Source organism: Larus michahellis, chromosome 1 (genome assembly GCF_964199755.1).
Source record: "Larus michahellis chromosome 1, bLarMic1.1, whole genome shotgun sequence".
In the NCBI taxonomy this organism is placed as follows: Eukaryota; Metazoa; Chordata; class Aves; order Charadriiformes; family Laridae; genus Larus; species Larus michahellis.
The window spans coordinates 164,799,693-164,815,159 of NC_133896.1; the positions used below are offsets into that span (position 1 = coordinate 164,799,693).

At 41.5% G+C, this 15,467-nt stretch overlaps 1 protein-coding gene across 1 annotated transcript in view; it reads right to left on the reverse strand.

Moving 5' to 3' along the window:
- The window catches only part of IPO5 (importin 5), a 45,312-nt gene extending 30,599 nt beyond the window's left edge, over positions 1-14,713 (reverse strand). The window contains exons 1-6 of the mRNA XM_074562651.1: positions 14,505-14,713; positions 9,739-9,819; positions 3,780-3,972; positions 3,171-3,273; positions 2,825-2,921; positions 1,575-1,679 (exon numbers count right to left, since the gene is read on the reverse strand). Of these exons, the coding sequence (XP_074418752.1) occupies positions 1,575-1,679; positions 2,825-2,921; positions 3,171-3,273; positions 3,780-3,972; positions 9,739-9,819; positions 14,505-14,594 (669 nt within the window). The 5' untranslated portion in view covers positions 14,595-14,713. The remainder of the gene's footprint in view (positions 1-1,574; positions 1,680-2,824; positions 2,922-3,170; positions 3,274-3,779; positions 3,973-9,738; positions 9,820-14,504) is intronic.
- Between the last annotated feature and the right edge of the window lie 754 nt (positions 14,714-15,467).

Below are 15,467 nucleotides of genomic sequence, written 5' to 3' on the forward strand. Positions count from 1 at the left end.
ACTGAGATGACTGAATTGCTAAGTCAGAATTTTATTTTTAGCTTTTTTACCATGCCAGTATTGCAACAAAATGAACTTCAGCAGCAACAAAAAAAACCATCCAACTGTCTCCAAAGGTCACTCACCACTATTCTAACACATCCCATCTCCTATTTATAAACTCAGATCTTCATATCCATCTTGTGTTACCAACAGCCAGAAAATCTAGTCCTTCTTGCAATAAGTATTTTTAAAAAGACAGATTTCATAGCATAGTTCTGTGCTCTGTATTTGCAAAATAAAGCTTGAAAATGCAAGCCAAGTGCATATGTTTTTATGGCCTAAAATAGTAGCATTGAAACTTATATCACACAAAGTGGGCTATTAGTCTGAAGTCTAAGAACAGCATACTATTAATTGCCAAACATCAAGAGGAACAGCATGCCCACCCCAAATTCTGCCTCACTCCCACTCACACAGTACTCAGTAACCAAGGTTCTCTCAGGCAGTTACAATTTTTGAACAATGGAATTGTCATTGCCAAAGTCACAGGCAGGGACTAACCACCAAATGGCAACCTCAATATCAAAATACTTATCTTGTATACACTAGAGCCTATTTTCAAGTTCTGTTGTTTTTAATAAATTCCTCTCAGTTTCCATTTAAGATCAAGAAGAATTCTATTGGCTGCAGAAGCTAGTTAACTTGGCACAATTTTTCTTCAGCTTGCCACAAAGCACACAGACAAGGTTTATAGCTTACACTGTCAACAGGAATCTGCTGTACTGACTGCAGCAATAAGACAGTCTTCAACCTAAATTTAGCCTAATTTAAAATTGCCAAAGTTCACTACCACTGTTATCACAGCTACTCAGTTATTTTCACTTTTTTCTTAATATAGAAAGGGAACTCTACTGTGAAATTGTCATCCTTCAGAGCTCAAACCATGTCTCTCTGGTTTCCCCTCAAAAGTAAACAACCTTGTATTAGAATTCCAACTTTTGCTCAAATTCACCCATCCTAAAAGAGATCTAATCCAGCCTCAGAAATTATATGAAGCTTAAGAATACATTTTGTTTGCAAGTTCCTAATTTATCAAACAATAAAGATAATTTGTCCATATTGTTGTTGTTACTGAGAACCTTTGTTCAGAATAATTCTACGCTTTCCTCTAAACTGAGAAGACACAGGTTATCATGGGTCAACGAATTTCCCGATTACTGATTACCCAAAATCTCAGGGTAGTCCATATTTAAAATATATCTCAATATCCCGGGTAATTTAGAAGCTGTATGATTTTGAGTTAAATACCTTACAAAGAATTTTAACTCACTTATCTAGGTAACACTGTATAAATTAATCAGCATTAAACTACTTTCCTTAAAACTTTATCAATTAGCTTGCATTTACAAAATTCCTTATCAGTTTCCACTGTATCTTGCTGGTTACTGATGTCAGTCTCAGAAAGATATAGTTAATCCAAGTGTCTGCAAAAATTCATATGCTACACAAATTTGCAGACCAATAATTTATGTTCGGATAGAGTCAACATAAACAGTAATGGCACATTAAGTGTTACTTGTGTGGTTTCTTACCTGCAAGATTCCAGGTAGCAAGTCTGCAAAATGTTTAAGAAGGGGAAGATTATGCTCATTAGCAAGAACAAACGCAGCTGCAGCTCTAGCAGACAGAGTCTTGATCTAGAAGACAGGCAGGATTGGAGAAAGAAATGTGAAGAACCGGGAACGAAACATGCCTTTGTTTTCTTTTAACATTAGGCCTATTATGAGACCACATTTTGATTATCATACCCCTTTTCCATTTTCCTAATAGATATACCAATTAATTTTTAACATGGGCTTTTGTATCTTGCTTCAAATTAAGGTAAAGCAATATTGAAGATATTCAGCATTTATGTCCTCAATGATACAAAAAAAGTTTATCATATTACAAGGTGGCAAGTATTCCCTAGTTTTCTAGGTTTTCTGTGGGGTTTTCTTGTTTGTTTGTTTGTTTTGGGTTGTTTTTTCGTTGGTTTTTTCATCTAAAAAAAAAAAAACCTATTGTTTTCAACCTCCATCCCAATTTCAAATGAGTATGCAAGTGTCAAAGTCCCATTTTTCAAAAAGTGTGATCTAAGTGTTTAAAACATGCTTCTTTAAAGGCATGACTTGTGGTACTTTAGAAAATGTTACTCAGTTGACTTTCAAAGGTCAGAAAAAGTAATCCATGGGAGAGCAGCAAACTGAACCCATATACCACAGCAGGGTTTCCTATTCTTGCCCAGCATTTTCCACAACAAGAGAAACATTTTCAAAGTACAATCCTCTGCACAAATCAATAAATCTGAAGCCTTGCAGAAAAGCAAGGCTTGCTAACATGCCTTTATAGCAAAGCATGCACAAACAGTTCAAGAAGCTGTCATATATTCAGAGTTTTTAAGACACAGTGTGTACAGATGCTACGTATGTATACTGTTAAACGTAAGGGCCAGAAAGAGAGATTAATAAGGAGTTTCTGACCCCTCAATGCTGCTGGCTAAACCCCCCGTCTCTGCTTTGGGCCAGGACAACTAGGTTGCTCCAAGCATAACTACTAGGGAAGAGTCTGGGCCGAAGCAGTACAGGTATGAGCCAGCCAAGTCAGCTTTAGGACCATGAAAAAGGTTTGACCCTTTTGTTTTGCAGTAGGCACAGTCAAAACTCCAGATATTCATCAGTTTCAGGTAATGCCATTCTCTGGTTGGAATCGATGGTTTAACCTTTATGTTTGAGATTACTACACTAAGTTCCTACGCTCAGGACATACTATTTTTAAAAAAAAGAAAAGAACATAAAGGTCTTACTGATGGATGCTCTTGATCTTGCATACACTGAACCAGCATTCTCTTAATGACCTCCAAATAGTGTTGCTGCTGATTCCCAAAAATCCCAGGAAAATTCCTAAGGACAAGAAAAGACCAAAGCATTAATAAAAATTCACACAGTTTAACCTTAACTATTATTTTAAACTTACCCATTGTTTAAGCTACAGATTGTAAGTGTACATGTAAGAGTTAAGTAAACCACGATACCATAGAATAAATGAAATATATGTGACTGCTTGTTAATGAAGTTGTGACAGTTTTTCTTACATTTTTACAGACATGACTTAGCTAACCTGTAAAAATGTATCAAAGTGTGAAAGTTTACCAGAAAATATGTAGAGCAGCCTCCCGCAGTCCCACGTTCTGAGAGCTGACAGAGTCAAATAAGAATTTCAGAACTTCCGGCCACTGGTTGTTGCCATCTTCATCTAGATTAAACACCACAAAGTTTCAGGATAAGCAAACTTAAGGGTGGTTAGATCTCAGTTGTACAGGGTAACCAGTCATCGCTACTAAAATTAATTTAAAAAAAAACCCTAATCTGAAGATGTGTCCAAGCCACAGTGTAAAAATATGGTTGAAGTTTTCAATCTAAAGGCACTCAGGAATAGAAGTTGATCTCTATTTACTGTTATATAACAGCACTCAAAAAATAAACTTACATTCAGCATAACATTCATGAGAATCTAACCACAATTGGATTTCTAATCCTTAATACAATCTCACCTAAACTGAAGCAGTTTAAAAAGCAGAGTTAAGGAACCTTATTTTTATCTGATCAAGGATAATATAAACAAATATTAGATTTTAAGCCATGAAATCAGTTAGTACATCATGTGCAAATGTCTACACAAGACTAGAGAACAAGAGATAAAAATACAACTACTACCAATGCATAAACATTTTACCACTATTATTAGCCTATATAAAGTACCTATTAAGTTCCTGGCCAATTCAGCAACGATGTCACAGATTTTTTTCCTCATACTGGACTGCGTTTCCAACTGAATAATCAACAGCAATCCACTTTTGATAGAAGTCTGATCATCAGGTGAAAGAGCTGGATAAACTTCTTCAAACGCAGAAGACAAAAGACGTCGTAGAAGGACAGCTGCCATTTGTCTAGCCTATTGAATAAGAAAGTATGTATGTTAAAGTGTTTTGATATGATAATTATGCTCTTATGAGGAAAGACTACTGACATCATGCTTCCAGATGATCGGTTTTCACTGTGTAGACTTGTTAGGTGAATGGAATACCTCTCCAGCAACAGACGACGATTATGACAGTAAATAAAAACATAGTATAGAAATATCAGCTTACAACCATGTTTCTGACAATTACAGCTCTTCAAAGAAATAATCACGAAATCCACTGAGGTATTCAGGTTTTTTGTAGAGCTGAACCTTGGACACAGTTTGTGGGAAGTTAAGAACCTAGCTGCATTACTGAGCAATGTTAAAAGCATGTCCTCTTTTTATTTTAAATGGGCTGCTGAGATAATTATAATCCAGATGGGTTTTTTTGGATTACCAAGTGGCTTAATGGGACAACTTTGTCAGACAATTAACCTGTAAACCCTCCTTCGCTTTCTCCAACAATCAAACTTCAGGCTAAAGATTCAGGAACCTAGAGTTAGATTTTGGCAAATAAAACTCTTCCTCTGAACAAAAAAACCCCAAACAACAACAAAAGCTTTCAGCCTTTTGCAAACCTATGATGAAACGTTTTTATTTAAACTTGAATTTGAGCATAGGAACCTCAATATCTCATATTACAATCTTCTGTGCTTCCTGCTTGCATATTGCAATTCTACAAGTGTCTTTTACATATCTGTATTTATTTACAATTATACAAGAACTAGAAGCAAAACACATGGCTGAGTAATTCAAAATGAATAGAGCAAAACATGCAGTAAAGGCAAAAAGACACATGAAGCACTGTGAATAACTTCATAAATAGTATGTTCACTAACCACTTTTTCTAGAAGGACAAATAGTAATTAAAAACCATCCCCCAAATTTATGAAGTTCAACATGTGTAACAAAACCTTGCACATATTAAATCTTCACAAAAAACCAATCCAACGCAATGTGCACTCAATTCTTTTCCTAAGATATTCTTATTTAATGTGTACTTGAATGAAAAACAATTTCATTTAATAACAGCCTTTGGAATCCAAAAACGCTCAGTGAGCAGCAGAGCTAACGAGGTGCAATTTCCCAAAGATCTCTCAGCCTATAAATGAGAAGCACAAACTGCTGCAAAGCCTCAACTTCTAGCATACCCTGTAAAAAACAGGTATTTCTAGAATACCACCCAAGATACTATTCTTGTAGTTTTCTGCAGTCTCCAGACCCGCTGAGCCTTTTTCCAACATAGCCAGCTCTCCTCCATACAGCTAAAGAGTAGTGCACACAAAGTATCTCTATACTAGCAGAAGGGAGGGAGTACAACTGGACCTTACTCTAGATCATTCCGTATCTCCTCCTCCTCAACAGCTGCAGTGTGGACCAAAGGCACCACAAATGTAGCATTAGATCTTCCCTAGTAGACCTAAGGAAGACAGCAGATGAACAAAGAGGGTCACAGCACCCACCTGTGCTATAGCTCCCACCATAAGCCAACGTTCTCTAGCAATAGGTCATAACATAGGGAACGTGAGTTGGGAAGGAAGACGATTCTTTCCCCGCTGCCTCTGGGAATCCAACTAATAATGTGCCAAAAAACTTTAATGGTACCACAATTGAATGGTATCTTTCCTTCTCCTATCCCTAAAAGATCACCAGTATTGTGACTGATTGAATTTCTTCTCATTAGTATGGTGAACTTACATAGTAGAAGTTTGCTGGGACTAAACAAGGCACAAACTCTGATGCAATGTCTTCTCTTACTCAGGGCATTGCGTTTCTGTAAATATTCTCTGACATTTGACTCACATTATATTCATTCCTTTCCTGAAGCAATAATAGGTGGCCAGATAGGGAACAGAGCTTGTTTTCATAAAGCACACAGTCTCAAAGATAAGAATTTCCACCTCTGAAGAACTTAATTCAAAATATTAGAAGACTGACAAACACAGACTGATTGCAAAGTGAAAACACAAGTAACAAGGTATACAGAAAGACACAAGATCAGCACTACATGAACTAGCTTATTAGTGTTATTAGCTTGGAAAAAAAAACCCAAATTCCCTAAAGCAAATTCAAGTGTTTGAAGGAGTGACAAAGCAGCAATTGACTTCTAATAATAAATGGCATATTTTCCTCAGCAGATATCCACCAATATATGAAAATTACCATTGTCAGTTTAATTATGACAAACATGGCTGGATTAATGGCAGCTCTGGGGCTGTTTCTTCTACTTTAAGGAAGAAAGTACGTATTTTTCACACACACCAAAGGCTCTTTTACATTTAAGTATTACAAGATATGTACCCAAATAAGCATTTTAAAATCCTGCAACTTAGCAGCTATAGCTTTTAACAAGAACAGGAACAATATGAAGCATACATCCCCAAAGACGAACTTCCATTTATCAATGAAGCATAAAAAACTATAATTCTCTCCTAGCACTGGATTCCTCTGCGTGTCTAAACTTCTGGGGTGCTCACATACAATTGGAATGTCAAAGGTATTAACACAAAAAGTAGGCATAATACTCAAATTTCAACATACCACTTATTAATAGAATTTACAGTGCTTTAAAAATGTTCTATGTTTTTACTGATGATGGAACCAAGGCACAAGACAACAACTAAATTGCCAAGCAGGGCAGGAGAAGAATTACAAACAGAAATCCGGGATACAGCATTCTCCACTGGCTTTTAAAGTGTCCAGGTAGTCCTACACATTTTGTAAGAAAAAGACCAACCATCTTGTGTAGCACAGTGACTTTTACTTTAGTTTTACTGTTCCTTCTAAGTCCTCAAGGAGGAAAACATGCATGGATGGAAGCAATCAATATTTAGGACACAGTCCAAAGATGGACTTGCACAACCTTATCTGGGAATCCAGTCCCATGTGGAATTCAAAGCACGCAGTGCCTAAGGTCCATATACAACTCAAAGGCAGAACTGGGGGCCATCAGAAGTCCATGGGCTGCGTTCCTTCCCCTCCAAATGCTGAACAGGAAGCTGCCCACAGCAGCAGTTTTCAGACTAAGAAATGTAACCCCTTCACATGACGATACGGACACGGGGAAGAGAAAGGTCATAGCCCTCTAAGAGGGCTGTGAGTACAGCAGAAACAGTTGCATGCAGCATTTGTGGTATTTCACAGGGCTTGAAGTTAATCAACTGTACATTAGGACACAACTGAAAACTGCCAATCTAGAATTAACCAGGAAGAAAAACAATGCAGAAGAAGATGCAGAACTTCTGTTCCTCTCAGATTTAGGTGACAAATCAAAACTGCAAAGGAGCAGCCTCTAACACCTGAGACACATTCTGAGAATAAAAATCACCAAATAATCTGTGAATATATGCCACCTTTCTGTCCAACCCTCTAACTTCATAACACTGAGACTACATGTTCAGGAAGTTGGAGGCCTGGGTTCAAGCCTCTCCTCAGCCTAAGGTGTACAAACTTGCTTATCTTCTGTTCTAACTACTAAGTCAGATGCTTCCCTCCACTTCTGTGAACAGTGTTACTCTGCTATCATGAAAGTATGAAATGACAACAGAGGGAAAAGGTGATTATTTCCACAGTTTAGGCATTTGGTTTGGAGAAAACCTGTTACACAGGTAGTTTAATAGAGTTAGTTCTGATCTAGCTTAATGGTTTTTTTCCATGTCATATGCAAGGGGTACTGGAAGCAGGATCTGAATCGCCGTTTCTCCATTTAAATGCAAAAAACAGTAGGTTGCAGAGCCAGGATTCCCCAAACTGCTGTCCAAGGAGTCCTACGAATCTTGTATTCTCTACAACACAGCAGCTCAGCTCCTGCAAACAAGGTGGAGTATTTTCTTCAGCTTAGTTTTCCTGGGAGGGGGTAAAGCAATGGAGAAGCTTCAGGACAAAGAGGGATCTGAACCTAGCTCTCCCATAGCCTGGGAAAATGATCTTTAAAGTTCTAAGGCTTCTTCCAGCAGCCTGTGTCCACTGGTGCCAGTACGTTCAATGTGCTCAGAGGACACATACCACATAACGTCCTATCCGCTGGTGACATATGCACTATTCTGCCCAATATTTGGATCTACATAAACCAACACCATACTGAATCCACAGAGAATGCTTCCCTGCACGTTTATATGCAATGTTTGGATTAAGCATGGGGATGACTTCACTTAGGCTCTAATTAGGCTACTATGTATTTGGATTTACAGGGAAGAGAGGTTGTTCCAGTTTTTATTATCAGGATTGTTTGAGTCCAGCACCTAATGTCTACTTAAGTTGTAAGCTAAAATTTAAACTTTTGATTTATCCATCGGTGTAGTTAAATGTCAAGTTATGCTACAAATGTTAACTTCTGATGTCTTTGGTAGAAGTAACTTCTACAGGTGGAAAGTTTTTTTGCACTTGAGTAAGTTGGAAGCCAAGTCATTGGCAAGATTCTGAACAAGTTTTAGGCTGGGGTATTTCCTTAGTTGATATAAATGGAATAAAATCAGTAAATACAAGGAGCAAGTATTTATTCGCACAAATATGACTTTGTAGTTGTCAACTTATCAAATGTATTCCAAACAGAAGCATGTGCAATGCAGTTAAGATTTCTAGGGCATAACATTATCTGATTATTATATATGACATTATTCTGATAAAAAAAGGTGCAGCAATAGATCTTATTTTTCATGGCAAAATTAAATACCAGGGAGACTGCTCTACAGCTTTCTGTCATTTGAAACATCTCGGAGGGGCAGCAGGGAAAACTACAACTCTCACGCAACAAGACGCTGGTATAATACTGAAGGATTCTGTCAGAACACCACTGCTTTGTAGGTAGATAAGCATCAGTTTTAGTAAGCTGATACTTAGCATTAAAAAGCACAAATGGCATCTACCTCTAAATTGAATACAATTTATCAGAAGAGATCTTTATCCAGAGAGAAACAGCACGCTTATACTCTCCTTATAATATTGTTCAGAAATTCTACATGCTACATCCTTCTGTTGTTCAGTAAAACTCTAGATGAGGAAAAAAAAACAAAACCAAAACATTTTTACTTTTAAGTGACTCTGAAGTTCGTAATATCTTGAAAGCTTAGTAGTTCTTCACTCTGCATATCCAAATGAATAATAGTTTTACCAATAAGTACTGTACTTGATTGCTACAGTGTGTGAGCCTTCACAAAATTAAGGCACACTTACTATATGCCCACAGAAGAATTTTAAACAGTGCTCAGACTGCTCTCCATTCACTCTATAACACTGCTAGATGACTTAATGAGCATATCCTTCCCAACTAGGACAAAATACAAAAGCCATCAGAAAAAAAACCTGCAAAACAACTGTTACCTTATGTCCCCCCAACTCCCATTTGAGAAGCACAAGAAGTTTTAGATGATACGAAAGTTTAACATATTTAGGCGCGGGACCCCAAAATGGAAAGCGTTTCTCAACTGTAGCTTGAAGGAACGTCACAGTAACACTCATATATTAGTTACACATTTTAAGGAAAGAATCCATTCATTAAGCAAACACAGAACCAGATCTAAGCAGTCACTTACAAAACACAGCTTTTGAAACCAAATATCCTATGTCAAAAAGTCTCAGCTAGTGAACTTGACATGCAACAAACTAGATGAGTGGTCCCTCTACAAACATGCAGTAAATTAAGATGATTCAGTTAACGCCCAACTTGCTCATTTATTCCAAAATGACCAGCACTGATTTCTTCTTCCCTTTCCCAAGTTCCCTTAAAATCTACAGAATTCAAAGATGATCGAGACTTACCTCCTCAGCAGCAGCAGTATTCCTGATTGCTTGTAGGAGGAACGTGATCTTAGATTGACCTGGAATATTCTCATATGTTTCCTGCATAAAAAGGGATGCAGCTTATTGTAAACAATTAGTAGAATGCATGTGTTAAACATTAATATGAATTTACTTCCCTTTTAAAACAACTTCAGTATCCACCCAGTTAATAGAAAATAACATAGCAAAAAAATTAAACCTATCAAAATAAAAATTTCTGACTTACTTTAAAATCATGAGTAAAGTCCTAGTTACCTAATAAGACCTGCCATATTGGAATCAAATCATCTACATATGCAGTATTGGTCACTTACAAGATGAATTAAGAAATACAACATAAATAGAACAGGTATCCTCCCGGAAATACAACATATATGGAACACATACCCTCCTTGGAATCAATCGTAGCTTCCATCACATCAAAGGATTAAGAACTTTGGAAGCTTGAGACTGAACTATGACCAACAGGTTAATAACCACTGACAAATGTATAGTCCAAAAATTTGTTCAGTTCTTTTTTTGAACCTTTTTATGGCCTTTCCAATGTCACGTGGCGGTCACACACCTCAACAACACGTTTTCAATAAGAACTTTTCATTTTTAAACTCCTGGCTGAATTTCAGGAAGAGAGACTATTTAGTCTCCCCCTTAGGGAAACCCTCTTAATAAAATTGAAAGTTTAATGAGTTCAGTTACATTGTCTTACACACTTCTGGCACACAGTTCATTCACTATGACTTTTTAAATCATATTGTTACTTAGAAGCTAGAGTGAGCTCACAGCAAAATAATATTTGCTATCCCAAGCATGCTATACATGAGCATTTTAAAACCATAAATGCTTGTTCCTAATATACTAAACCTATGCAGGTAAGAACAGGGGAATTACAAGCTGAAAAGCAACCACTTAAAACATTCAGAAATAGTTCTATACTTACTAACTCTGAAAGAGTTTTTTTTTGTGGACACAATCTTGAAGATAAGTTACTCCTCCCTTTCCAAGTATTCACTATCCCATCCTTAACTTAAGGAACAAGCCTACTACACAAAGCCTGGGTTCATTTCAATCAGCTCCTTCCCTGCCTACTTCTCATACTTACCATTGCAGCAGCTCTTTCCAATACTCTAAATAATTTACACACCTTGACAGTATACCTGCTATTTTCAATAAAGCAGTTTCCCCATCACACATTTAGTGTTAGAGATCATCTTCCTCCACTTTCTATATGTTTCCTAGGCCTCGTTCATAGAGTCGATTCTTACTCCACATTCTGTCTAGTTGCTACTATACACTCACAGTCAATGACTCTCAATCCCCAATGAATCCCTGCATTTAATCTAATGATTTCATGGAGACTGCAAAATTAAATGAGGTTTAGGGTCAGAAGAGAAAGCCTTCTCAGATTAACCACTTCCATGAACGTATATATTTATATTGCACTATCATCTACAAATATAAAGACAAACACAGAGACAAGAAGGTTCCCTAAACAGAGGCCCAGCATGGACCTGAAGCTATGCTTTCGTGGACAGCTGAAGCACTGTAAAAAGCTGGCTTCCTTCACACCAATTCTAGTAATAATGAAATTCTATTTTGAGTTGTTTAGACGCAATAGAAATGGCAGCAACCTATCCAGTTGTTCACTGGCATAATTCTGTCAATTCAGTAAAGGTGATCCAAAGATGCTAAAGAGCACCACAGCAAGGCAGGCAAGAGAAACATATGGCCCAAACCAAAACCTTCCCTCTGTTCTGGTGGAGGACTACTTTGCTGGCTCCACCCAGCTTACTACCAGCCATGGCTACACCCAAACTATGTACCTGGATCCTGCTACATCTTCTTTTAGTTCACAATTAGCTCCCCAGCTACCTTATCCAGAGGCACAAATTTCTCACACAGCAAGACTAACTTTCAGAATACATGCAAACAAATATCTATTATCTACACTTAGTACTCATGTTCTTCCAAACCTGGCAAATATATTTTATAAAAAAGAACATAAAATCACCAAGACAAAGTAAATAAAAGACACAAACACGGTAAATAAAAGACATGAACAGACACAAAAATATGAGAAAGACAGGCTTTTATAGTCAACAGACAACATGCCAGTAATTTTTAATGGGAGAAAAAAAAATGAATGAACCAGGTTGCAGCAAACTGGTTAGAGTAAGTTATGAGTGTGTCAGGACTGACATAGATCCATACACAGAAATACTTAAGTAAAAACAGGTTTTAGGTGATGAGACTTTCCTCCTCCCCCTTTTGTTTTTTTACAGCTTTCACTACACCCATACCCAAACAGGATATGACTCTACATCTCCATCAAGTCTAGTCTTCAACGTAATACCCCTTATCCTAATTTCAATGACCAGACCTATCAGAAATAACCCAAGTCTGCCTCCTTCAGTTCCCTGTCTACCCATTTCTGATCCTCACTGTTTTTCATTGGACACAAATGAAAACCTGCTATTCAATTTACCTGCAATTATTTGAATCCCTGTAGTATTCAATGTTGCCTTCCAACAGTGAGTATGCTTTAAAAAACTGATTGGACTATGCAGATGTTTAAGATCAAATATGACTCCTGTATTATTTTAGTAAGCAAATAGTCTAAAGGCTATGCAATACTTTCATCCAAAGAAATATTACTTCAAGAAACAGACAATTTAAAACAAGAAGTCAATCTTGCTACACTGTAAAGAGACAGATTTGTGTTTCTAGGTACAAGTTTGTTAATCCACCATGAAGAAGACCAAGCTGGGCTCTTCACAGCCATGCATGGTGGAAGAATGAGAGACAACAGGCATAAATTGAAAAAAGGAGATTCAGACCTCTTTGCTCTAATGAGGATAGTCAAGCAGGAGCGGGTTGCTCAGAGAGCTTATGCAGTCTCCATTCTTGGAGGTTTTCAAGACTCAACAGGACAAAGCCCCGAATGACCTGGTCTGACCTGATAGCTGGCACTGCTTTGAGCAGGACATTGCACTACAGACCTCCTGATGATCCTTCCACTCCGAATGATCCTGAACCATAAAAATACTTGCAATACCTCTTGGCAATATGCAGAAACCAATGCCAGCTTCAGCGCAGTTAAAGAAATAAAAATTATGCTAGTCACTTGTATTTGCATACACAACTAATGGACTTGAAAAGCAATTGAGGTTTCTTACTCTGATAGGCCATAGTGGATATGTATCTATGAAAATTAAAAAAAACAAACCTCCAACTCAATTCCAAGGAAGTTTCTGACAGAACATGCCAGTTGTAAGAATCTAAGTTTTAGACTTCTTTTCCAAGAATGTTTTCTTTCACAAGCATTATGACACAGCTGTCCAATAAATCTGATTTGTTACAATATTAATAAAGTTCAAAAAGTTGTGAGAAATGTTCTTATGTTACATGCAGGCAATATAGTTGAGAAGAGAATGAAATTCAGCTTCCAGAGAACGGCCTCCATTCCATCTCTATGTTCAGGAATGCAGGATTAATTCTTACTCCTTCTCTAGAAAGTATCTGTGGTAATCAATACCGAACTTTGCTGGCTTTCTAAAACTGTACGGCTCCTCTCCTTCTAATTCCTAATTCCTAATTTATATTTTAGGAATTTCCACTGCAGCATCAGGAACAATAATACTTTTTATTCTTCACCAAACAATGCGCTGAACTCTGCTGACCGCTGAAGTGATGAGAGCGATAAAAGACCCGATGCAGCCATGCAGTGGGAATTCATGCTAGACCTAGACGCTAGTATTTAATTCAATGGGAGAGATTCCCCACTAGGCTTGACAATGGAGTCTTAAGCATGACAGAGAGAAAGAATTAACGTGGCTTAGCCATCACAAAGAGTTTCAGCTGAAATAACACATCTGAAAAGTTTTTGCTGATAACAGAGGAACTCCGCGTATTGAAAACGCTTCTTTTAGTGAAATATTTCTCAGCTGACGAAAACACTTGAATACACGGCCCATTCCGAAGTTAAAAACCAAACTACGGTGTGGAAGGAGAAGAGTTCTTCGGATGGCGGGGAGGGGGGGCGGCTGCAGCCCGGGCAGAAGGTCCGTGCCCCCTGGGGCTGGGGCAGGAGCGGGGCTCCAGGCCCGGGGGGCACGGACCCTCTGCCCGGGCCGCCTGGGGAGCGCAGTGACCGGGCTACAAGTGCAGCGGCCCCTCCGAGCCCCGCACCCACCCAGCACCGCCACCCGCCCTGACCTCGTCTGGGGCCCCCTCACTGCAGCGAGGACCGGTCCCGCCACCCGCCGCCGGCCTGGCCTCACCTCCCCGGCGGAGCCGCGCTCCGTCAGGCTGGCCAGCCCGGGCGGAGCCAGCCCAGGCCCCGTCTGCCCGCTGGGCTGCTCACGGGCCCGGCGTGGCGAGCGGAGAAGAGCGGGCGAGGGAGGGCCGAACGGTGCCAGACAGGCAGCGCCGCCAGAGGAGGTGGGGGAAGGAACGGACGGACACACGGACCCCTCGCGCCCTCACGCGCGCGCCACCGGCCGGAGCCCTCGCCAACGGCAACCGCCGCAACCGCCACAACCGCCCGGCTCCCCTGCGCGGGGGATGGGAAAGGCCCGGCCCGGGCCGCCCCGGCAGCAGCTGGTGCCGCTGCTCACACGTGGGGCTCGGCCGGCCCCGCCGCCTCCCTGCCCCCCCCTCCCACCCGCGCCGCCTTCCCTCCGGCAAGGTCTGTGAGGTCTGACAGGCCGGCTCGGCGGGCAGGGCCGGGGCGAGGACGGACCCGTTACCTCGGCCTGCTTGCGGACCGCATTGTCTGGGCTGAGCAGGTTGCCCAGGAGAAGGTAGAACTGCTCCTGCTCCGCCGCCGTCGCCGCCATTGCTGCGAAAGGGAAAGGGAGGGAGGGAGAGAGGCCGGGCGGGGACAGGGAGGCGGGGAGGGGGAACGCCGGCCCAGCCGCCAGCGGAGGGAGAGGGGGCGGAGCCTCAGCCGCGCTCTGCTCCTGGCTCCCCCCTGGGGCCGGCCGCGCCAGCCGCGCTATCGAGCGCTCCCATTGGCTACGACGCGCGGCGCCTCGCCGCCGATTGGCCTGTCCTTCTCTATGACGTCCTGGCGACTCGAGGCCGGGGCGGAGGAGGGGGGGAGCGGAGGAGCGACTGAACACCCATCCCTGAATGGGAGGGCGGGGGTTGTCTCCTCTTGTCTCATTGGTGCTCTTCCGGGCCGGAGGCGGGAGGCAAGAGGCGGGGAAACGCCGCGAAGGGCACTCTCATTGGCGGGCGGCTCTGGCAGGCTCGACTGGATTGGTCAGAGGCGCTGTCGGGCGGTGCGGGAAGGGCGGGGCCGCCGCGCGCCGGCACGCCGAGCCGGGACACGGGCGGTGGGGGGAAGGGAGGGGAAAGCAAAGCGCGGGAGATTGCGAGGCGTCTCCCTCGCCTCCTCGGTGACGTCGTGGGCCACGTCACCGCCCCCTACCCGTGAGGGCGGCGGGGGGGTGCAGAGGCGGCTGCTAGCCCCAAGCCGCCGGAGCCCAGCCGGGGGCAGCCGCGGCGGCGGCGACGGCGATGCAGCCAGGTCCGGGCGCTGTGCTGCGGTTCGCTATTGAGGGTGATGCTACGGTTCCTACGAGGCGGGAGGAGGCGTTGGCTGCACCGCACGCCGGCGGGATGGGCGCGCCTCCAGGGTTTTCAGCGAGAGGTCGGCAAAGCAGGTGCGCCTAGGGGACTGACGCACAAAAGCGTAGGGTCCGACG